Consider the following 25,570-nt stretch of genomic DNA (forward strand, 5'->3'; position numbering starts at 1 on the left):
CATCAGGAATTTTCTCCCACCCATCTTTACTCTTTTCCTCTTCAAGTGGTTGAGCTCTCAAATCCATGCCTGTAGAGACAGTCTAGGGGTACCTAAATGACAGTAATTTCTAAATGGCATCCTGGTGACTTTACTAACAGGTAGGAGTAGACAATGAGAATTGCACTGACAGCTTGTAAGATCTGATTTTTTGTGATAAAAATGGAGATAAATTGAGTTTCTCTATATCCTGGGACTGAAATTTAAGACTTTTTTCTTCCTACTCTGAAGATTCTGTGTTTTGTGACATTTTAAAAACCCAAGTTTTCAGCAATCTCCTTTAGAAGCCACCTGTAACTGTTGCTGTGTTTTGTCATCTATGGGAAGTGCCGAATCCACAGTCACTGACTGGAAAAGATTTAGTGGGGAAACACAGTTTTGTTTGTTTTCTGTGTAATGTTTGTTTTCATTTCAATTCTGTTGCTGTTTCCTCTTTGAGCCTTGCTGTTGCTATAGACAAATTTCTGCTTTTGCTGTTTTAAACCTTAAAAATGGCTCTTTTTCTAACAAGCAGTTACTGTTCTTCAAAATGGCATTTATTATTCTACATCTAAGTCTGTTGAGATATACATATGTTAATGAACCTGAAAAGACATTTTCTTTAATCTCTTCTAGCAGTCTGGTATGTAGTAAATAGAATTGTTTTGTAATTTTCAAACTGTTATAAGATCCTATGTTATCTAATTCTGTATGCCACACTAAGGGGAGGTGAAGCCCAGAATTCTGAGGGGAAGGTAATAAAAAGTAATATTTGAGAAAGTTAACGTGACCCTCTGCTGATTGTGTATTTCTGGCCTGAAACATGCAGGCAAACTTCCCTGTCCATCATACATGTTAAAGTAAAAATCCAGCAAAACCCAAATCAAAGCAAAAATAGCAAACGCCCACTGCACCCCCACGCCCTTTAAAATCCAGCGTGGGAATGGTTTTGGGTCCAGAAACTTTGCCCAAAGTAGGGGATGGGGTGCTCTGCATCTCACCTTGCAGTAATAGCTGAAATGTGAAGTTCCTTTGAGGGTGGTGTCAGAATGCTGATGTACACAGGTCTGCTTTGAGATTATTAATGTTTACCTGCTTCGTGCTGATGTTTAGGTTTTTGTGGTCACTTAGTTTGTGGAACCTTTGAGCAAGCTGAGGAGAACTGTCTTTGGTTTTGTTGTGTGAGTAACTTTGCAGCCCCCTAGAAGTTGTGTGTTCAGCCATCAGCCTGGATCAGGTCACTCCGCGTCTTCTGTGGTGGTGCTGCAGAAATAAAAGGAGCTTTGTTCCAAAGCCTCTCAATCTCCCTATTACAGGGCAGGCTCTGCAGGGAGCAGCAGTCTGTGGTCTGTCCGTTTCGCTGTGTGAGGATTTGGATATTCACTTATTCGGCTGTGCCTCTCACACCTGATTCTGGAGTTTGTGCTATTTGATGCACTTACTTGTTTTTGTTTCTTCTCAATTTGTTTCAAGCCTTTGGTTGTTTGTTTTAGGCTGACTGTTGCCTGTGTTTTCACTGCGTTGTCTCCTGATGCTTCAGTTCTAATTGCGAGTGCACAGCCTTGTGCAAACGCCTCCATGCAGGAGAACTTGGAGATATTTCCTGAACTAATAAAGCGCAGGGGACTTGGAGGGGAACAATGAGGCACGTAAATAAACACAAAGCAGAAAATAACATCACCCTTGAATTCAGCTTCTGTGTGAGGTACTCAGTGTCTGTATGTTTTTTTCAAATGAGCTGTTATATCTGGTATTAGGAAAAAAAAGAACACCAACACACACAAACCCATGAAAAACCCCACCCCAAGGACCTTTCAGGCAGGTAGGCAAGGAGTGAAATGAACATTCTCAGTAGTGTGAGCAGCTATACAACTAAAGAGAAAGTATCACTTCCCATGACAGAAGATGGTGGGAGAGATTTTGGGATTTGGATTTGTAAAGTAGCCTTCAGTAGCAGATAAAGTTGATGAAATTATGATAAAAATTAGAATATCTAGTCAGGGAAGTCATGCCACTCTGGGCTTTCATGGTGTGTATTGTGTATGAATGGGAGTGTGCAGTTTGTACTGGTGTGGTACCAAAGGAGGCAGGTGAAAGGCAGTAAATCCCAATTAGCTGTAATGATTTGCATAGCTGGGTGATGGAGCTTGTGCAGTGACACCTGGAATGCGATGGGGCTAAAGGAGATGGAGCAGAAGGAGCCCTCTGCTCATGAGCCAGGACTGACAGTGGGGTGTGGCTGCTTCCATGGCAGCCAGCACAGAGCCCTGCCATCCTGGAGAGCTGCACTTCCCTTGCAGCCACAAGGGAAATTCTGACACTGCCCTGGGCTTAGGGAACCCCACGTGTGCACTGGGAAACACAGAGGGGACCAAGCCCCCTTTCTGGTTTGGCTCTTGTGTGGCATCAGAGCCAGGCAACTGCTTTTCACAAACAGTGCTGAATTTGCTATGGGCAGAACATTAGTGAGACAAATTCTGGCTCATTGCCAAAATGCTGTATAGGCAAAATTTAGTCTCACACTGAGGACTACCTTTTTCTTCTTTATTCTGTTTTGGGGAACACAAAAATGTAAACTCTGCAGAGGGCTGATAAGCGCATTGTTCTTTAAGGCACACACTACTTCAGTCTGGTAAAACGTCAAATGAAAACATTCTGTCCTTTCTTATCTTTTTCAAATTTAATTCACTGTTTTCTGAGCCTTTCATTCAGTGAGTAGCAGCTCTGGCAATGACAGTTATTCTATTGTGACTGAAATACACATTTTGTAAGTCATAACTTTACTTGGTATTTAAATAAACTGTGTATGTACAGCGTGCAAGATTTATGCAGAGCACAGCTGGAGGTATTCTGCTCAGAATTCCTATGGTTTAAAATGTCTCTTTCAAGTTTGAAAATGTGTTGTGAAGTAGATACCATTATGATAATTGGAAGTTCAGCTTCTCTGTCTTGCTCTATTATTTTTTTTGAATACAATTAACACATCACACACATTTCACCTGGTCTCTCCTCATTTACCTCTGACACTTCCTTGATATTTATTTAGACACATGTGGTGTCTTTGCTTTGAACTCAATAGTTGGTATATTCACTAGATTTTTTTTATAATAAACATTTTTCTCATTTAGAGATATACAATTAGTTTGCATTGTTAGAGAAAGGTATACATATTGATGTCAATTTAAGTCTTTTACTTGTTTGTTAGATGATCAGGACATAAATTGTATAAAGATTGTAGAGAAAACTGTGATTACTCTCAAATCAAAATACCTGCTGTGAAGTTGCAGAAGCAGCTCATTTATTATAGTTCTCATGAGAAAACAGTACAGAGCAGATATGCACAAAGCTGTCTAGAGAAGAAATTAAAAAAATATATATGAATAATACATTTAATTTAGAATTGCTATATTTTCTTTCAGGTAGCATAAAGATGAAGCACAAATCTCAGTGTTTAGTTTGAAATAAGCTTTATTCTTCCAGAGTCAGTAGCAATGCTTTTATTTCTGATAACAAAACAAAGACTACGTTTTGTTTTTAAAATAAATCAAATTCTTAAGCTGGAATTAATAACATACTATTGGCATAGTTTTTAACTAAAATAATGTATGTGGTGTGCTGTGTTATGTAATATGTATAAAACTGTCAGCAACATAACACCAGTGGCTTCCAGAAGACAATTACAAATTATATCAGGTTTATCATTTTGAAAGGAAAAAAAAAAAAGGATCTGACACATCACATTTCAGTGATCCAGGAGAAAAGAATGTGAAAATATGGTAAGATGTATTTCATTTATGGAAATTGGGCTTGGAGTTTTCTTTATTTCTTCTTTTTTTCATTTCATTTTGGTTTTAGGAACACTTCTAATGCTTGGAGCTTTAATAAGGGATAAGTCCAAAATCCAGCCTAAGTTTGACCGTCACAATAACACAGGAAATTTTTCTGGATTATTTCAATAATTTTAGCTGCACTTTGGAGTGAACTGGGGCTGTGATTCCTGTTTGCTGTCCCCTTTGATAGCTGTTTCCGTAGGATTTTCAGTAACTGTATTACTGGAGATGTCTGAGATTTGTAAGTTAGTTTATTACAGGAAAAAGCTATCATCTACCAAATAAGAATTCTTTTGCTTTGTCTTAAAATTGGTCGACTGCAAGCTTTTCAGGTCCAAGACTTTTGTATGGAAGTTTAAAAAGTCCTCTCCAAAGGGAGTTTTTTGTTGGCTTGGTCAGGGTAGTCAGGGCCATGGCTCAAGCCTTTGTTGTGCAGCTGCCTCTGCTGGAAGGCTGGGGTGCAGAACCCACTGGAACAGACATTTGCAAAGGACATCCATATCCAGGAGTGCTAAAGGAAGTCAGGGGGCTCTTTCAAGGTACCTTGCACTTGGACTTCCAGTTTTCAAAATGCACATTTAAAATAATCTCTATAAAATACTCCTTAGAAGAGTGTGTATATATATATATATATATATATATTTTTTTTTTTTTAATGAAATCATTCTGTAGTAAAATATTTCAAGTCCTGGCTAAGCTGTAAAGCTTAGGGCTGATAAACAAAGCATCTGAAGCCAAATGGCCCCTTAGCTAACCCCAATTAAAATAAAGATTTCATTGCGCTCTGTCCTGACAGAGAGGGAACATATTGTTGCCTTTAAGGGAGTTTGGTTTAGTTAATGAAAGAATTTATTTCATTTTTTCAAATACAGAACCTAATTAAATAAGTTTCAACTTGACTTGTAGTTGAGGACATTTTAACTCCTTAAAGGTTACTCTTGTGTCCAAGTGTAGCTGTCTTTTGAATAATTTCTGATGCAGTATTTAGGTTAGTGATGTATAGAATAAGAAATGTTATAGTCGATCTCAAGTAACTGTTTGCCTGTTATATATATATCATAAATATATGTTGTTGATCCATAAAGTGTTAAAGTTGTTATTGACATTACATTATTTCGACATATTACATTAATTTGGCATCAAATGTTACTGAAAGCTAGTAACTAATACAGGATTCTTAGAAGTACTGTAGAAATGAAAGTGCCAAGAGTTTGCTTTGAGTGCACTTTAAAAGCTGTAGATTATATATGTACTTCACTTACTCCTGGTGCTCAGTGAAAAGAAAAACATATCAAAGAATTGTTTAGGTGAAGCTCTCCAAGCAGTAGTTAAAGTCTGTATGTCCAGAACATTTTTTCTTAGAGAGGATTAATGGTGAAAATGAAAGCAATTTGTGAGGATTAGATGTGTGATTAGCTTGCCTTTCCTTAGGATCTGTCTGTACTTGCATGGGTAAAGCTCATCCCCCATTTGTCAACCAATAATTTATTACATATTCTGAACATATTCTCAAGAATATATGAAAAATAAAGAACACTTTTATCTAAAGATGCTTTCTTATTAGACATGAGAACATTTTACACCTGAAAGCAGTCAAAGAATGGGAATGCTCTTGCTTACCTGAATTTCTTGCCTAAAACTGAAGAACTCTTGAATGGTTGCTGTGTGTCTGGCAGTAAAACCAGAGGAGGTCCAGGCTGTGCTGAAGAGCAGGGATGGTGCTGTTTGGCTCTGCTGTTTATACTTGGTCAGATGAGTACCTGGAATTAACAGCACCTAACCAGCATTTACACGAAGGGAGGGGGCTTGTAAATTATTTGTTACAGAAACTGAGGCTAACCAAGGGAGCTCATGCTTAAAGGCACATTTTTGTTGTAAGAAGTATGTCAATATTCTCCTCAAATGTGTCTATCAAACTCTAAATTTAATGTTCTGTTCTTGAGCAATGGCCTCCACTGCTTAGGGAGGACTGCTTGATGTAAGAACATATATATGTGCCCCCTCATTTGGGGATTTTCAGCTAACGTCACTTAATTGCGTGCTCTCCTTTACGTGTTCAATGAATTGCAGTCCAGCTGTCTTACAGTGGGTTTTCAGGGTGAGCAGTGAAGCTGTCCCCAGTAAAGGACAACTGATTTCCCTGAGTCAGGGTCATTCCCAAGGCTTTTGACTACTTCTTCTTCAGGTCTGTGTGATTGTTGCCTTCAACCATGGAGGTAAATGGTATTCAAACAATTCCTGCCTCTGAGAGGAAATTTTATTTACTGAAAAGTAACAAAATATTGTTTAAGAGGGGTTTGCAGGGACTTTTTGGTTGAAAAAGAGTGTTCTTTGTTGTGGGTGTGAACATGAATAAAATTAAGGCTTAGATGGTACTGGGGTCCTAAAAATCTCTGATTCATTTGGCATATGTTACAGATCCTGAGGTAACTGAAATGCAGTGCTGTTCTTTTCTGTGAATTTCTGCGGATCATTATAATTAAGTTGTGTTTCAGAAATCTTAGTAGTTGCCAAATGTAACCAAAAATAAAGCATCACATCCAGCCGGAGTCCCAGATATCCTCACTCTGCCCTAAAGCCATGTTTCCCAGCCATTACCTTGTCATAGCTTATTGTGCTCAATTTTAATTAAACGTTAATAGCAATTTTGCAGTCAGAACTGACATGAAAGTTTTCCAAAGATTATTATACCCACAGGATATCTTTATTATGTGTTTTTCTTGTTTCTTCTTTTTCATCTTGTCCAAGCCCTGTTCTTTGGAAAAGTCTTTGGTGATGGAGAACATGAAACAGAAAATGGTTCAGTGTCTTGACTGACAAGGATCGGTTTACAACAAGGGCTCATCAATTGCATTTTGTGTTCTTCAAGAACATCAAAAACATACATGTTTGATAAGGATCTCGGGGTTTATTTGATTTTCCTTAGTCTGGTGTATACACTGAGTGTTCTACATTTAGGTTTCAACAACGGATGCTGAATCTTTAAATACAAAAAGGGCGTTTGCAATGCTGCAACCTGTAGTCCTTGTGTCTCTGCCTTTAGGGGTGCTGTGTTCACAAATGGTAGACACAGCTTATACTGTTGGATGTTGGATCACTGGTTCTTATTGCTGTACAGGAAGCCCTGCAGCATTAATTGGTTGTCAAATCCCTAAGAAATAACAGATTAATGTGCTTGATCACAGTGCCCTGTTTAGAAGCTGCAGTTTGCCCCCGTCCCCAGCCTCTCCATGTAACACAATTACAGATGTGCATCCAGGACGTTTAGTGGATTGCATTTCATTAATACAATTTGAGCAGACAATACCAAGTTGCTGTCGGGCCGCACTGACAGCTAATTACTGAAATGAAGGGTGTGCATGGATAAGGAACAATGGAGCATATCTCAGGAACAGGAAGGAGACGCAGAAATAGTGCCACATCTTGGAATCACTCCTCTGGACAGTTTGCTGTCTCTGCCAACCACTTTTTGTCACATACCTGATCATCATGGGGAGTTAAGAGTTCAGGGAAGCAAAGGTTGTTACTGTTGAGGAAAATGCAGTCTAGTTCTTGCCCTTCCCTCTGGTTAATTCAGACACTTGTACGTACTTACCCATCTGCTGACCACACTTGCCTCTTGCTTACAGACATCACTGCACGTTTTCCCCATAGAATGTCCAGTCTGCTTATTTGAATCCCAGAGATACTGTGGATGTCAGTCAATTTTGTAGCATTGTTTACAGGGGAAGCTCTTGCTGACAGTTTGAAGGAGGGAGGATCAGGAGTGACTCCTAATTGTTTCTTCCAGTATAAGAAACCACAAGCAGTCAAGTGGGGTTTCTAACAGCAACGGTTCAAGATAACCAAGGAGTGTTCTATGTAGGACAGACAGTAATCCTGCCAAGCACTTGATACTAAGGAAGCTTGTATTGGTTTAGGGGAATTTGGAAAGATACCTGGAAGAAGCCTTGGTTCAGGTTTGTTTGATATGCAAACACGCCCTTCACTGAGCAGTTCTGGACCTGTCCAAAAACTCCTTGTGCATGTGTTCTTCGAGAGCAGGGGAAGCTGAAGCACAGGGTGTTCACTACTGGGCAAGGGGCTTCGCTCAGAGCATTTGTAAAAATTTCTATTGCCCAGTGGGGTTTGGTCTTTACAGTATATCTGCAGAATTATTAAATATAATGGGATGCTGGCTACAAAGGAATTTTATCGTCCAGTTCATTCATCTGACATCTGTATTGTAAGACAAGGTGCTAGTTATTGTTGGAGATATTTTTTCTGTTGATGTGCAGAGAACTCTTAGATTGCTAGTGTGGCTTAGCCATATCCTGATGGTAATGAGAGCCAGTGTCACTTCTGAGCAGCTCATGCTATTTAGTCTGTGCATCTCCAAGTCCACAGTAACATGGAGATAACAAATACTCTATTTCTTGTTGAATTGGAATTGAATCTAAAACTTTTTGATTCAAATCTGCTGTTTAGTTGGAGGAAAAAGGGACAGTAGCAGGTTGCCAGTAAAGGGTCTGTTCTGCCTGATGAACTCAAAAATTCATGTTGAGGTGCTGCAATAGTTTGCTGTTTTTGCAATTCATCTTACAAAACAAGTTCCAGGTTGAGCTGTGCTTCCATGTATTCTCTCTCCATGGAAATTATGTCCTTTTACTCATTTCAAATTAGGTGAGTACAACGAAATCCTTATTTTACATATTTATTAACAAGGTTTTCATCCCTGTGGTATTGTAACTACCCTCAGTACTCTCTGCAAAGAAATGACACAGAGAACTCACAAACCTGCAGGAGGTATACGTGGTCACTCTTTTTCAAGCATTACTGCTCTTATCTGTATTATTCTTACACGTTGCTCTATCAGCCCTTATTTTGTGCTGTTCCTTTCCAGAAGCTCTTGGTGGCATTGATTTTTTTTTTTTTTTTTAATTCTGAAATAAATCACATTAAAGGCCTCATGCCAAGTTTGAATCCCACTGGATATTCATTGTTAGAAAATTGATGAGTGAAGAAATGATGTCAACTGTGCTGTCTGGCACATAGAGGGTTAAGGGAATTTTTAGTCTCACCAAAAAGTATTTGGTCAGGTACTCAGGTGCTGGAAATTTTCTTAGCAACATCAGTCACCTAGGAACATGATCATCTGCTGTTCTGGGGTAGAGATTACAGAGCTTAATGATTACCTTCTATAAGCTGCAGCTGATGCCAGACTCTACCCCCTTTACACCTAATTAGCCTCATTAATGAGCTCTTCTGCTCTCCACAGAGAGGGCTTCCTCCTTAGAATAGGAGGTAAAAATACTTCACCCAGGTAGATGTGCTGAAACCTTTAATTATTGCCCACACCTGCAAAGCGTTGTGTGTCTGACAGCAATATTGCTTACCCAAAACTGCTTATTTACAGTGACCACAGCACCAAGCATTAACTCTTTAGCACCGACAGAATTGGTTTGAACCTTTGTAAGTATTTCTAGAGGGTGGAAAGACAGGCAGTTGCAATTTAATGCTTAATCAAGTTGGATGGGATTGGGGGGGAGGGGAGGAGGCAGTTTGTATGTGATGAAAATGTTTTTAAAAGTTTCTGAGTATTTTGTTTAATCTTGAAAAATGAGCTGAAATTGATGTTGCATGTCAAATACAGCAATAGCAGGACCAAGAGCACTGTCAGGCAAGTTCCATTCTTTAAACGATCAGCTTCTGTGTTTGAAGCAATGCAATTTAGTACAGCTAAAATGGAAACACGGAGAAATACACTTCTAGTGATCAATGGAGCAGGCAGTAACTGTGCTAATGAAGTGTTCAGAGTGATTCTGAGCCGTAGCAATTCTGGTCAATATCTAGTGTAAACTTAGGGAAATTTAGTAACATTTTGTGTATTGGTTGTTAGCAGTACTGCTGAGGCAGCTCTGTAACATTTTTATATGTGCCTTTGGGTCCCAGCGTTGTACCCATGTCCACAGTTGGAGCTAGTTGGTTAGTTAGTAACTCTTTCCTCAGTGGCCAGCATTCCTGAAGTTTCTGCGGGCCATGCCTGCTGTGAGCATTCCCAGCAGCCATGGTGCAGGTTCTCTGTGGTACTGGCAAGAATTGCCATCAGGTCAGTTCTGTGGAGCACTTGGCCGTGTGGGAGATGAATCTTGGGCTGCACTCACAGGCTAGTCATCTTTCATCATGAGTTTGAGGCAAGAAAAAATGTTTTCCTGGAAAATTCATCTTCTAAAATGAGTAGAAGATGTTGTGCCTCCTGCAATACATGGGCAGTGCCTGTGTGAGTGAATGGGCTTTCAAGCCAAAGTGATGAGATTTCGTGCATTTTTGTTAACTCTGTTTCCCTTGAAGATGCTCTTAGCAGGCTGCTGAGCTAATGTGAATAGAAGCCTTTGAGTTAAAAAGGAATTTGGAACAGAGAACATGTATTCATGTAACTGAAAATTATTAATGAAAATAGGGTCTCAAAGCTGTGAGGTCACCGCAATAAGAGACATGATTTTTAACAATTCTTTTATTATTATTAACAATTCTTTTGAGTGTGTAGGGGAACATTTGTTTTACTTTACTGATAATTAAAACAGCATCAAACTTCCCCAGCCAAGATGGAATCATGCACTGTGTGAATCACAGAAATTCCTGTGCATTTTTCCAAGACTGCAGTTTGAACTGAATCCCAAAATAAAGCATCAAAATTAACGCTTTTTCAAACATATGCATCATATTTTGTCAATTGTTGGTGCTTCACATCATCGTTATATAAATGGGATGGATGCACTGCGTGTGGACTCTTCTGGTGGAAAGGTTGGCAGGTTCAGTTCTGTTTCCTCAATGGAAGCCGGAGGTTCCAGGGCAGATGAGGAGGACTTGTACAAGCTCCAGCTGATCTCGGAGGGCGTGTGGGTCTGGAGGGGAGCAGAGGCCGGCAGTCCCGGCCCATCTGCTCCCTGTCAGAGCACGCAGCCGTGCAGCTGGCCCTGTGCCCCGGCCAGCCAGCTCCGGGCGCTCCCGCCTGGTCTCCACGACAACTCCGGGAGCTGCCGAACCGCTGCTCCCAGCCAGATGCTTCCCTGCACATGGGCTCTAATTAGATGGCGTTTTCCCCCTCACAAAGGAGTTGGGAATTTTGCATGGTTTCCATGTCAGAAATGCGTTGCGATAAGATGGGAGTTGGGAGGAGCCATGTGGCCAATCCGACGTGATTCCACTTGCTGCAGAGGTCTAAAGTGTGAGCTGTGGGTTTGCAGGAATGCACGACAATTCCTCTTGGCTTCTGCTTCGTGGATGGAGCGAAACGTGGGGAAAGTGGAGAAAGGAAAAGTCTGCTTCCTTTTTTGTCCTCACACTGGATGCAACTTTATGGACATACCAGGGCAGAATTGGGGGACTGAGATCTGGCACTAAGTGCTTGGAAGACCCAGCATTCCCAGGCTCTCAGAAGCGAGGTTTCTTTTTTCATTTTTTCATTCTTGTTTCTACTTTTTAAAGGGTTTAAATAAGAGCTGCAAGGTGTGAGATGTTGTGCAGGAGAGCCTGGGGAAATGAAATCAAACCTAGCCTATAAAAATGATACTTTCTAATATGTCTGGATCCTGAGCCTATTGTGAGATGGGTCTTTTAGTGATCTGATGAAAGTGATAGAAGAGCAGCAGTTTTGATGATTATACTAATGTGTTTTCTGTGTCTTGCCTTCTCATGAGGTAAAATCTGTGCCTCTTTCTGACAATGGGTGAGAAAATGGTAAAAGGAGAGTGAAAAGTTCTCATTTATTTTAAAAGGGAAATGCTTTCCTTTGCTTTCCTCCATCCCTGAGGAAAGGCATCTCGGGTGGTTGTGTCCTGATGGCTCAGCTCTCTCCCTGGAGTGCGTTGGCAGATACAGAACAGACTGCTGCTCTGGGACAAGCAGTACAAGTGCAAGTGGCCTTGGAGTGGCAGATTCCAGCTGTCCCCAGAAGTGGATGCTGTGGCATCTCTGAGAGTGAAGTGACCAAAGTTACCGCGTTGTAGTCTCACCTATATGATGCATAACAGTGAGCACACACATGTGTGTGCATTTATGTATTCATCATTGGCCACTTAAGTTTCCCCAGAGACCTGTACGTGACTCGGGCAGGAGGGAATGGAACCTTTTCCTAGTGTTCCTAATCCAGTGCCCCTGGTAACCTCTCTCAGGGGACAGGATCTGCTCTAAGATGAGTCTTTTCTGGCTGTGTTTTTCCATGGCAGTAGTTAAGGCTTCCTCACCAAGTTAACAAGTGGAATAACACAAGGCCAGATCCACCCTCAGCGAGTTCTACTGTAGCATTTCCTTTGCCAATTACTCTGTAAAGGAGGGGGCACTGCAGGCCCTGTTCTTACATCGTCTATGTCAGTGGATCTGCCAGAGACTGGATGTATCTAACTCAGTGCAAAATTAAAGTTTCATTCCATTATATCCATTTTATTTACAGAGACAGGGGATTTGTTACTTAGCTAAGAGAGTGGGATTTTATGACCTCTCTTCATGACTAAGGCTTCTCTCACGTTGCTTTAGTGAAGTTAAAAACAGTTTGTTCTCCTTCTGCATTTATATCAGCATCTAAATCTTATAGTAAAATATCTTGCTCTTCAAAATAGCTGTTCCTTGAATGTGGTTTTGGGGATCTTGAGACAAAGGAGTCGTTTACATCATGCACAAAAACTTATTTTCAACACATGTACTTTATCTGGAAACTTCATTGGTTTGGATGAGTTTGGGCTTTTTATACGTAACTAAGAAATCAAAAGGAAGGAATATATTAATATTTATGATCTTAAGGCATGTTGGTCATTTGTAAGTCTTGGCCAATGATTTGTTATTTCTGCAGAGATATTTTTTCCTATTTTAACAAAATACTTCATGTTCTACTGATTTTTAATAAATGAAGCAAAAATAGCTCATGGTTTATCTGATAGGCGATACTTTGTGTAGATTGTTTTTCCAAGCACACTTTTATATTTTGTCATAGTATAAAATAACTCATATAAAGAATTGCACTGCAATTTTTCTCCTCTTCTGAATTGTCACTAATATTCCACAATAGTTAGAATAGAAAAAGGCCTTTTCATTGCAGGGACCCTGAATTGGCAGCTGCTTTGCATGCCGAATGTCCTGGCTTCAATGGGAGCATTGCTCATGGAATGATTGCAGAACCAGGCCCTGAAATTACCTTGCCAGCTAATGATAAAATCGCATGCGGGCCACAGGGGTTTTTGTGGAATAAATATAAGAGTGGAACAATATCCAGTACACATTATACCAGTAATTTAAAGCATATTCAGGACAAAGAGAGAGTTCCCAGTGCAGGCAGCATCATAGAGATTTGCTGTATCTGATAAAGATTAGGTTTTTCAGCTCATAATACCATACTATTACTTTCCTTTTGTTAGTCTTTCAACACCTACACTCCTGCATTGACACAATATCAAGTAGGAAGAGGAAGAATAGCCTTGTATTTAAGGGACTGAGCAGGGATTAAAGAAATTTCGGTTCTTTTCCCTGGCTCTGCCAGAGACTTTTGTGACCGTGTACAAGTTACTTATTATTTTCATGCCTCTATTCTTGATCTGTGAAATGGTGATTTTTTTTTTTTTTCTTTCTTTTTCCTCCCAACCCTAAATCCTTTCTTGCTGGCTTCTTTGCACTTCATGTGCCAGGCTTGTTGCTTGAGTTCCAGCTACGAAGATGTAGCAGTTGCTTAGGGATAGGAAGTGTCTGGCTGCTGTAGATGATGAAATCAGGACAGGCAATGGCTGGAATTAACCATGTAAACATTTGGAAAGCTGGCTGCTTCATTACAGTGAAGTACTTTCATTAGTTGAGAATATGAGTGTGTGTCATTTTACTTTGTCAAACAGGAAAATGCCAGGTATCCTGATGAACTAACAGGGTTTGAAAGGAGAAGCAAAACCATTGCTCTGTCACGGAAGTTTTTTCTGGTTACACATTTTTTGACAGTTTCATCTTTTATTTGAAGTTGCTTTTGTGCTCTCATGCTGTGTCTCTACCAGAGGCTGTATACTGTAGTGAGGAACAGGAAAAAATATCTGAAACTGGGCTGCTGATGGAGCTGGGCACTTACGTGAGACACTGAGTGTTTGGGCAGTGCAGTCTGCATTGGTAATACATGGCTGTAAAACGCTTTTCAAGATTGCACTTGGCAATAATCATTTATCAGAACTGGTAGTCTTTTTTTGAACAGAGCCTGAATGTAGTTTTCTTTAGAAGACATGTGGTCAAATCTCTGAACATGTGATTTCTTTGTTCCTGAGTTGCATCTTGAGATGCTAATAAAGCTCTGATAGCGTTCACTTAATGCGGAGAGTTTGATCTCTGCTTTCTGGATTCCATTATGACTGAGGTGGATGCAAAGTGCTCTCCTGTGCTGAACATATGGACTGGTTATGGGAGGTTATTTGTCAGTGCAATTGCAAGCTGAACGAGCCAATGTCCTATCAGGTGTCTGTCACCAATTTCAGGTTTTCTTTATGGAATCCCGCTGGCTGGCTGATGATCCTTCTTCAGCTGTGATGAGCTAATCTTTCCCTGACATTGCAACCACAGTTCTGGAAAAGTGTGCAAAGCAGTGCCTTGCCTTTGGCTGCTGCTGTACCTGACACGGACACATACATATCCAGATCGTTCTCCTGTCTTGCTTTCATTATAATTCTGGATGGAATTAAGGATGATGAGTCCTAGAATATCCCTACTGGCTTTACTTTGTCATTTGCAGCATAACCAGTGTCAGTACAAGATGTGATGATTTGCAATGTCAGGTGGTAATAATTGGGTGATACGTGACTGGCTTGCGTGCCCTTGGTTTGCTGTGTATTGGGGGGTGCTCGAGTGACACTGGACTTGCAGCTTGTCCGCTGTCATGTGGGCACCTTGTTGTGTGCCATTAAACCCCGCCGTGTTTCACTGCGTGGTGCTGAGCAGAGCAGCTCCGGTCGGTGTTTGTTACGAGGCTGTGCCGCAGCACCCACGCGCTCTGAAGGCGCGCTGGGCGCAGCACAGAATTCATCACCTGCGCCGCACGCTGGCCATGCTCATGCACACACATCGCTCCTGCCTTCCGTCACACAACTCGGAGAGTTGTATAAACAAAGTCTTCAGCTTTGGCGTCTTGGGGTTGGTGATCTTTTCACTGGGTGTTTTCCCCCTCTTAGAATCAAGTTTTGTGAAATCATTGCTTGTGTGAGGGATTCTCACTGTTGACCTAATTTGACCCCGTCTTTCTTCCCTTGCTGTTCTCTCCAGCACTCACGTGCTGCCTTCAAAGCACTGTTATCCAGGTGCATGCTCCTGCACAAGTGGGAGTAGTTGGATTTCCATGACTTGTCTGAGCTTCTGTGTCTTTCCAGAAGCATCCTTTGTTTGCCTCTGTTCCTTCTTCCATGTCCTTCTCTCATCTGAGCTGTCTTCTGTCCCATATATTTTAGTCCTTTATATTCACTCTGAAAGCTCCTGCCATAACCTGTGAGCTGAGGAAGAGCGATTTCCTTAAAATACGAGGGATGATGGTGGAATTTTTTATGGTGTAACTAAACCAATTTGGGCTTTATTTTTTAATTTGCATTATGGCTTCTTAAAATAAAACAGCAGGTTCCCTGAAACTCTAGAGCAGTCTGAAATAAATCCTAGACTCCTTTTGTTTTCCAGTTGCTGCCTTAAGTAGTTTTAAACATTATTTTAGAATGTAACAGAATTCCAATTTGAAAATAGGTCTGGCAGCAGATCAGATGTGGACTGAAACTTTTCAGCTTTTTAAGAGGTCATGAGATGCAGCACTGCCCTGATGAACTTCATTATGCCAGATGAATATAAAATAGTCATATGAAGGGAGATTTGCAAAGACATAAAGAAAAGACACCTATTTTTTCAGTGCATCTGAGAACCTTAAATCTTAATCTTATATTTTAAAGTTTCTTCTCTTAAGAGAAGATTGCAGATTAAATGTGTGCATTTTTGCAATAAAAATAATTCTGTGATCCAATCTTGAAATAGATGTGAATTATCTGTAACATTACAGATCAAGTCAGATTCCTCATGGAGTCGTATTGTGCACACATTTAGAGCCTTTGCAGTGCAATATTTTAGCCTCTGTTAGGCATTTACAGTTGGAGAGGGGATTAATGGATATTTAAGGTGTTGATGAATTGAGGCCTAAATTTTAATTTTTGGAACCAGCAAGTTTAGGAGTTGACGAGTTTTTCAGGACAAGTTATTTTAATTTTTTCACATGGAAACAAGACCATTCATTTCACAACATATCTGCAGTTTGCGTGTGTCCCCTCATGTATAATGTCATTTTTCAGTAAAAGCAGAGCTGATTAGCTTTATAATTTACAGTTAACCAGATCTGTCAGGGAAATGGTCTTATTGTCCAGCTTGTCTTTTTGTCCTGAAGCTGTGGCTGGGGGTGGAACGGTGTGTGCACCTCGGGGAGGTCAGCGAGGGTGGAAGGCACTAATGCATTCTGAGCTGCAAAGCTCACGCTTGACCTCGATGATTAAAGTTTTTCCTGTCATCCAGCAGCAGTTGAGCCTGAATTGTCTCTTAAGAAGTCAAAAGGTCTAATCAACCTAATGAACAAACTCAATCATTAGTACTTTGGGAAGGAAGTGTGCTACCACTGCTGGTGCCCCAGCTGCAGGGTGTGTGTTGATGGGGGCGCAGGAGGAGCTGCTGGAGGTACAGCGGGGCACAGCCCCCTCCCCTTCACAGGGCTGAGCTCAGCCCACGGTGTCCATGCTCTACTCTGGCCATGGGGGAAATTTCACATTCTTGTAGGTGATAGGAAGGGCTGCTTGTTTCCTTTGAAGGGTTTTTTAAGTGAAGATTAAACAAAAGCTAAACCTTCCTTGGGTGAACATCTGTGCGAGTGAGCTAATCTGCATTTTTCTTTACCCATTCATCCCAGCTCTTTTCACTCAGATTTCTCTGACATGGATAAAATATTTTTCAGGGGTCCTTTGTTACATTCCAGTATCTGAAGTTAATGGGAAAGCCTTTTTCATACTGGTCAAGTAGATGACAGCTGTTAGTCATTTAAATGCAGTAAAACCTTTCAGACAGTGCACACCTCGGTTTTGGAGCCAGAACCTTTGTCATGTGTGTCCTGGAGACTGGCACCAGTGTCTCGTATACACGCATATACCAGCCAGACCTGTTTTTCCAAACATTTTCTCTTTGGTTTTTTTTATAATGAAGTGTCTTATAATTCTTTATTCTGATGAGAGCAAAGCCACAGCGAAGAAGAAAAAAGTGGTTTTTTCACACTCACGCTTCTTGCCGGGAATGCATGTAGTGATTTGGTTTTCCCTGTAAATAGAGTAAATCAAAACCAGGCTATTATTTTTAAAATAAAATACCCTGAAACTGTAATTATCACATAGGAAACCTACTTTTTTTTCCAAATCTATGGAAATTCACTGGCTCAAGCAAGGGGTGACAAAAACTCTCGTAAGAGACTTCTTCGCCTCTGTGAAGGAGATGCACCCAGTGCTTAGACAGACATGTGCAATTGATCCTTGTCCTCGGTCATTTTAGTGGTCTTATTGTCTTGACTTTACACAGCCAGTGGTAAATGAGGTTGCTAATTTAAAGCTTTCAGAAACAGAATGATATCATCCTTTTAATGGGGATGGTTTAAGATTTTTTGCTGTCTAATGTTAATTTTGAATACTCAACAGATGAAGAGTCCAAATATATTTGAGTATGAGCATCCATAATAATTATACATCAGTATAATTTAGTCCTTCTTTGTTACTTGTTTTTAATTCAATAAATATATTTGCTTGCTATGTTGTGTATTTGTAGAAGTGTGGAGGAAATTGGTGCCCTTACGGCGGATACATAGCAGACTTCAGCATTACCGTAACTCATTAAAATCAGATAAAAGTAGAGCTGCAAAACAATTTCTGTCTTTTGCCAACAAGATTGTGAAAAAGGGAAATTCCACTCCTCCGATATGAGTTTTTCAGAACTGTGGACAGAACAGAGTGGACATTCCTGACCTCTTTGTGCTGGGTCTGCTGAGGCAGATAAGCAGAGTATACATCAACAGAATTCACGTGACTGTGTCATATTTTGGGGACAGTAAGTAAAATTAGCATTTTGAATGATGAAAGTTCTTCAGCTTTAGCAAAATATGTGTAAAGCCACTCTGGTTTATTTTGATAATCTGCAATTTTCCAGCCTGCTTTTCCATCCTGTGGCTGGAACCTACAAATAAAGTGCAGTTTACTCAGTGCTAGGTAAGGCCTATGTTGCTTACCTGTTTACTTTGGATGGGAAGAAGGTCAGATGGAGGCAGTGGATTCAAATGGGCTCAGTCAAGGCTGTTTGAGTGTTTAATGCTCTGAACTCTCCAGGGTGAACCCATCACTTTCTGTGAAGAAGCATTCGTGTCCCACCGTTCGTCTGTGATGCGGCAGTTCCTGCAGAACGCCATCCAGCTGCAGCTCTTCAAGCAGGTACTGCCTCCAGTGCTCTATGGGGAAGCAGATTCTGTAACAATTCAGGTGGGGTTTGGAGGGCTGTTTCTATATCCCTTGATCCTGTAGTGCAGCATCTCAATTCCTGCTTGCTGGCTTCTCTCAGACTCACGTGCTGAGGCTTTCTCTATACTGAGAGGTGGATGGGTTTTCCCACTAATGGTCTCTGAGCCCAGGGGTTTTTCTTATCTGAGCATACCTAGACCCAAGATATCTACTGTAAACTTTGTCCAGAAAGCATATTCCTGTTGAACACAGAATTACTGATTTAGGGCAGCTGAAAATATGTACGTGTAGCCAAGCACGAATGCTGGTTTTTAGCAAAGCCACACACCTTTGGGCAGTGGTCAACATTGGGCCAGTTTGGGTGGTAGTTTCATTCTATTCTGAGTCCCTACCCAATGCAAACACTGAGGTTATTCCAGCTAATGAAGGATAAAGTCTTTCTGAAAAGATAAAGAACGAGATGGTTGATGTGTTTTTGTCTTTTAACGCTGGTGCAGTTCATTGATGGACGTCTGGATCTGCTGAACTCTGGGGAGGGCTTCAGTGACGTGTTTGAAGAGGAGATAAATATGGGAGAATACGCAGGTAAGAAATATTTTAAGGTAATTTCAGACACTTTTGTTGGCTTACCATTTGTGGATTATCATGATGTAATTGGTCATTGCTGCTAGGTAAGTAACTGAGGCTTAGTGATCCTGGCAGCCTGAAATGTCTTAAATTTTTTTCTTTCCTCTGTCAAGAACTTTGAATAATGTATTGTAGTCTGAGTATGCCTGTTCAGTCTTACAAAACCTTAGCTTTACCACTTAATAAAGTACAACTAGAAGAGTTCTTGCATTGGACGAAGAATCTTGGCTTTACCTAGAGACACCTAAGATTTCTTTTAGTGAGTTTAAAAACATCTGTGTTCTCAAATGTGTGAGAAAATAGGAAAGTGTAAATCTCTCATCACTATTATATTTTCTCCTAAAAGAAAAGGCTGGCTGTCCTGTTCTGTCCATGCTCCAGAACCACTAAGTGCCAACACTTCATGTTTGAAGCTTGTTTCCTGTTCAGCAGAGGGTTTCATTTTGTTTGTTTGTGTGTTTGATTCTCTGTAGGTAGCGACAAACTGTACCACCAGTGGCTGTCCACAGTGAGGGTAAGCACACGAGATCCTGCCAGACAACCCTGGAGCTGGGGTTGGCCCATTGAAGATTTTCATCTAGTGACAGAGACTGTAAATCTTAAAGCTGTTTACATCTGATTGCATATAACAAATTTAGTCTCTGGAAATGTAATTCTGCACTGAAAATAGGAAATACATTAGCTAGGGTTTAATTCCCTGGATTTTGCCCTTCTCCTGTGTTTTCCAGTAAGGTGCTGTACAGCAGTAGTCCGTGGGGTGTGGCTGGGGTGTAAAACACCAACCAGACAAACAGATTATTGCATCTGATGTATCACTGGCTCATCACTTTGATTATATTCGTCACATGAAATTCAGCTTTTCAGAATTAGTGTTTGTGACTGGAGTTAGATTTCATTTTCCCTCAATTTATCCCTTTATCAACTACTTGTATCTTAAAAAGGCAGCATGTATGTGATAAACAGGACTGTGGGATGAGGGAAAGCAAAAGAGCAAAGTAAAAACAGATCTCCCCTCTTCAGATTGAATGTACAGGCTGTCCTGGGACAGAGTCTCTGCCTCACACACTGAGTGTTGCTCAGGGTACTCGTGTCTTAAACTTGTTTAGGATTTCAATGCAATGTACAGGACACCCCTGAGGGTGAGTGGAAGCACAGAACAGGGTTTGTAAGACATGTAAGACAAGAGCTCTTGGCAGACACCCGTATTTTTCCTTGGACAAGTGCTGTATTAAATAGAATTGGGCAAAACAAGAGCAAGATTCAGTCTGGTTTTCCTTGGGCCTTTTTCTTTAAATTTGACCTTTTCATACTCAGCTCTGCTAATAAGCATAGTTAATGCTCTGTTATTTTAAGTTAAGAATGGTGGATTTTAGATTGCTGTTTGCTTTAAAGAGCTTTGATAATGTTTCTTCCCTTGTTACTATAATTACAGAAAGGAAGTGGAGCCATTTTAAATACAGTAAAGACCAAGGCTAACCCTGCCATGAAGACTGTCTATAAGTTTGTAAGTATTGAGTACTGGCTTACTACTGAGATAAGAGTCTAATTACAATTCTGTTTTAACCTTTCAAATGAGACTCAAGACTTTACATCCATTTTTATTGGACTCACAGAATTACTCAAAATATACATTCATTCGAATTTCAAATTTAAATGAAAAAGTCATTTTGAAATTTAAACTCAATTGAAATGCAAAGGACAATGGGAACTTGTGATTTCTTTTGAAAGTACAGATGATAAATTCCATTTATTACACAGAACTCTTTCTGGGAAATAGTGCCTGTGTGCTCTGCTAGGCAGCTCTACCATCTCATCATTGCTCTGTTGGAAATCATTGTTACCTCAGCTTTCCCTGCTTGCAGCTTCACCGAAAGAAGGGAATCCTCTCATTTTCCAAATTGTTTCCATCTTTTCTAAATGTCAATTAATTTTCCCTAGAGATTTCTTATACCTGCTTATTTAGAGCCCAACTTACTGAGTTATTCTTTAAATGGACGTGTTTTCAGTGCTGTTAACAAACAGCTGGTGTGTTGCTGTGCTATCGTGTGTGGCTGCCAGCTCCACTCTGCCAGATCAAACAGCACAGAAACAAGTGAGGATTTCTTATATGCTCAATTCTGGGAAATAATGCTACAAAAAGCATTGAGATAACCATTCAAACTTGGGTTTTTTGCTGCCTTTCTCCAGCCTGAGAGAGAGGAATAGGATGAGATTGGCTCTACTAAATGGAACTGGCATCCAGAGCACTGCAAGGAGAGTTTGCAGGCTCACTGCCAGTGTGGAAGAATAGAAGTTTATAGCAAAGATAAATACTTACAGGGGAACAGTGAGGCTGTGGAATGCAAAAAGATGAAAGATGTCTGTGGCTTCAAAACAGGGAAAACAACGTTTTTGTGACAAAGGTGGGGTGGTGTTTTTTGTTTATTTGGGGTCTCTTTAGCTCTCTGTTTGTTTTAATGTGTTTTCAGTATCTTGTTACATTTTTTTATTGCTGTTTTTATTAACTGGAAACAAACTTAGTCACTGCTGGAAATAGAAAGGAATTTTAACTTAAATTAATTTTTCATGCAGGCAAAAGATCATGCAAAAATGGGAATAAAAGAAGTGAAAAACCGCTTGAAGCAAAAGGTACTTGAAGTTCTTATTCAAAATGTATAAGCACCACGTCTGAAATCCTTAGCCACTGAAAGCATGATGTGATCAATAGGAAGCTGTTTGATACAGTGTTGTTAGCACACTTCAAAATGCATTACCAGCTGTCCTGGATTTTTCACACTTATAAATATTCACAGACAAAAAAAATTGTCTTCAAATACATTAAAGCTCTGACTTAAACCCACAAAAGCCAGAAAATTGAGTGTTCTGTTTGGAGTGGTCCTGCTCCTGTCCTTCGTGCTGGGGCACTGTGGAAGGGGACTGCATGTGGACTGGGTGCTCTTCCCTACAGTTCTGGCAGTGAACTTTTTGCAAATGGCAAGTTGTTGTTATTTTTGCAGTAGTCAGTCAGGAAAAATAACATCATGTCTGTCTGCCACTGGGAAGGGTATTTCTGCATTTCTTGAATGTCCGTTGCAGAGTTCAGACAGGAAGGAATTTGTTAGAGTTGGTGTCTTTTGTCAATTGGAATTATTGAAGGAAAAAATACTCAAACTGTTTGTTGTTCCCAAATCTGTGTTTGGAAACAGCACAATTCCAAACTGCTGCACTGTGTTTGAGGGATGTGTTATCCAATGCCAATTGCTCCTTATAAACCACAGGTATAGTTCACACTGACACACACCTTATGAATAGATGGGTAACTCTGCCCTGGGTTATTGCAGATACTCTCCTTATTCTGAGAATCGGAGCTCTCAGTCATCGGGGGAGGCAAGACAGCCAACCTGCTGAGAGAACTGAAGTTCTTATTCAGAAATTTGTATTCCATTTGTTGCATAGGAGTTTGGGTTTTGGTTTTTTTTAATCTGTGCTCTCTGTAAATTTCTTCTCTAAATTTCTAGCCCATCCTCTTAAGTTGGGGCTACAAATATGTTGGTGGGCAGACAGAAATGCACCTGAGCCTGTCACCAGCCTGTTCCTCGAAAGGAGTTTCTGTGCAGCTGGGCTGCAAAGCGAGGAATTACCTGTGTACATTCCAACTGCTGTTCCCTCTCTACACACTCTAGACATTGCTGTAGATTCTTGGGGAAGATAAAGTTGCTTCAGATGCCTTTATGCCATTTTATTTTATTACACTAAATTATATATGACCACTGTAGGTATAATTTGAAAAGAATGAAAACATGAAGCAGTTTTCCTGTACATGGATTTCCTTATGTCATTCCACGTGTTTCATTTCTGGACATAACCTTCCTAAATAATAAAATGTTTGGCCTTCTCTTGTGTGTTTCTAAAGCAGTTGGAGCTGTGTAACATGACCAGATTTTTTCCTGCATTTTAAATGCTAATAGAATTGTGTGCTGTTGTGTGACGTTTGTATACAAGGCTGAGAAAAGCCTCATTCAGTCATTGCTTTGTTTTATTATTTTTGTTGTCCTCCTGGTCTGTCAAGCAGCAAGCTTCTCTTTAAAAAACACACATAACATTTACAACTTAATGGCCCAATTTTGTTTCACCTTCCTTATTATGTGGTGTTTCTATAAGTGAGATGCTTAAACATGATTGTTCAACATAGGCTTTCACAAGAACTTAAAAGATTGCTGTGAGTAGTTGACACACACTGCTCTACCTCTCCTTCCTTTATTATTCTTTCCTTTTCTATCCCATCCTCTTCTCCATGTGAATGCAGATAGGAAGGTAACTCTAAAATTAGGGATTGCTCGGTTAAAAGTGATAAAAATAGCAAACACTGTTTTGGTCACCCTCATTTTAAATCTAAACGTCTGTGCTGCTGTGTTATGGGTCTGTTATGCACAGGTCTATTAATGCATCCTCCCCAGTTTTATGTGAGGGCATTGGATTTGTCCTGTGTTTCCTCACTAGCATGTGTGAGTGTTAACTGTCTGACATCCTGGTATCATTAAATACTTACTTTTTGCCAAATTTGAGATGCTAGTCTTTCATCTTCTAAGAGTAACCTGAGGTTATTTTTAAACTGAACTTACTATCCACTGCATTTTAACATACTATTTTCCATTATTAATATAGAAAGTCTGCAGGCCCCAGGTAAGGAAAAGTCAAATATAAACATCCCTTTTCCAGTTTTTGCTGCCAAATCTGAGCAGCTTCTGTACAAGATAGAATTTAAAAATGCAATAAAGCTGGAGGTCTGCTTCCTCCAACTCTGCATAGCAATGGTGACCTCTTAAATATAATCAAGAGCCCATTTTGCCCTTGGTCTGCTCCAGTCTTGGGTTTGAATTGCAAATGAGAAATGCAGGATTGACCTGTTGAGAGGTCACTGTGGTGTGTGTAAGGTCCTTCTTTAATATGATAGTGGAGATTGAATGGGGCTCCATTTCCATCCCTTGTTCATTTGTGGTGCAGTATTTCAAAGCAACAGAAATAGTTTTCAGAGGATTCTTATGAGTGAGAGCAAATAATTGTTAATAGATACAGCCTGGTAGCTTTATTTTATATCTGATACAGTTCTTTTTTCCTTTTTTTTCCTCTTTTTTCTTTCTCATTTCCCTTTTTGTATTTTCTGCAAAGGCTGCCTTTTTCCATCTCACAAATGGACTGTGGTGGTCAAGTCCCTCCGTTAGTGGCTCATTTGAAGCTTAACTGCATAGAATTAGGAAGAAGGAGGAATATGAATGGTACCGTCCTCAACTTTCAGTCAGGAGAATGGAACTTACTGAAAGCTCTGGCTAAGACAATTTATATAAATGGTTGGGCACTTGGCATTAATGTATTCAACATTATTTTTGTTCCTAGAGCCCTGTGTGGCTCTAGTTAATGCCTGGTATTCTAGAAACAGCTCATTTAGAGCTTTATAACATGGCCTGCACAATGTTCAAGACGTTCAGAATGTGTTTTGCTCCTCTCTAGCCAGTGTTTGCACTCCATTACAAAATTTAAGATCAGGTTTCACTGTTTTTTTAACTCAAATGTGTTTTCATTGAAGGTAGAAAAACTTTTGTGAAGCAGATTTTGCTTTGAGAGTGAAGCTGTATTGATGATTTGTTTGCCTTTTGGGGATGATGAAAAAGTAGAGAGGAATCAAATAATTTAATTCTAATATATTATTAAGCAATTAAAAAAAATATGTTGTGTTTTCTTTGGAAGTCTGTGCACCAAACACAGTGGAAGTAGGCTTTAGGAACATGTTATCTTTTATATGCAATTATATCATCAGAGACATAGAGCCAATCTATAGCAATAAAAGCTCAAGGATTTGCAGTGATCGTTACACATCTGAGAGGATTTTGCTTAATGGCTTAATCTTTCTATCTTTTATCTCCTCCCATTCCCTTCATGTCCAGACTTTTGTGTCCTTTTTCCATTTTTTTGGGAATTTGCTTGGGAAGGTGCTTTGCTTTCCATTGCTTCCCAGCTGTGTGCTGCCTTGATTGGAGCCACAGCTCCAGGCAGGGCTCTGCTGGGCCGGGAGCAGCCCTTGCTCAGCGCAGGTTGGGTGGCCCTGGGTGTGCTGGAGCTTCGGCAGCTCCAGGCACCTCCACCCCCACAGAAATATGTAAATTGGGTTGTGGTTAGTGTCATTACAGGGAATAGTGCTGCCATAGGCGATGAGTCCAAAACTGAGTGGATCCCTTGGGGGCTCAGTGCTGTCTGGAGCTGGAGTAGGAGTTTGACAGACACTCAGCTTTCTTGTCATTGCCTTGTTTTGGGGCTCTTTGTTACTAATTCGGAGGACTTTGTTGTACCTTTTCAAGACAAGGTGGCATTGTGCAGCTGGAGGGCGGGGGGTGGGGGGGAAGAAAAAGTTTTTCTCTCTAGTTTGACCTTAGCAAGTGTTAATTCCCCACGATCCTTATGCCCATATTGGGGAACCACTGCTCTACCAGCTGGATCTAAAGAGGGGTCTCAGCTCCTCTGTGGAGCAGACAAAGCCCCTTAGAAAGTCCATCCAGCTTTTTGTTTCATTTGACCTAAACACATTAGGTCAGTGTGTGTCCAAAGGAACCATTTCTA

General features: G+C 40.4%; 1 protein-coding gene across 4 annotated transcripts in view; it reads left to right on the forward strand.

The window, feature by feature from the left end:
* DENND1A (DENN domain containing 1A) overlaps nucleotides 1–25,570 on the forward strand; it is a 159,974-nt gene that overhangs the window by 106,651 nt on the left and 27,753 nt on the right. For all 4 annotated transcript variants that reach the window (XM_082295358.1, XM_082295360.1, XM_082295359.1 and 1 more), the window contains exons 14-18: nucleotides 18,224–18,325; nucleotides 18,850–18,937; nucleotides 19,453–19,493; nucleotides 20,412–20,483; nucleotides 21,551–21,607. In XM_082295358.1, coding sequence (XP_082151484.1) covers nucleotides 18,224–18,325; nucleotides 18,850–18,937; nucleotides 19,453–19,493; nucleotides 20,412–20,483; nucleotides 21,551–21,607 — 360 coding nt within the window. The remainder of the gene's footprint in view (nucleotides 1–18,223; nucleotides 18,326–18,849; nucleotides 18,938–19,452; nucleotides 19,494–20,411; nucleotides 20,484–21,550; nucleotides 21,608–25,570) is intronic.

This window comes from Coloeus monedula, assembly GCF_965178545.1.
Source record: "Coloeus monedula genome assembly, chromosome: 21".
NCBI lineage: Eukaryota > Metazoa > Chordata > Aves > Passeriformes > Corvidae > Coloeus > Coloeus monedula.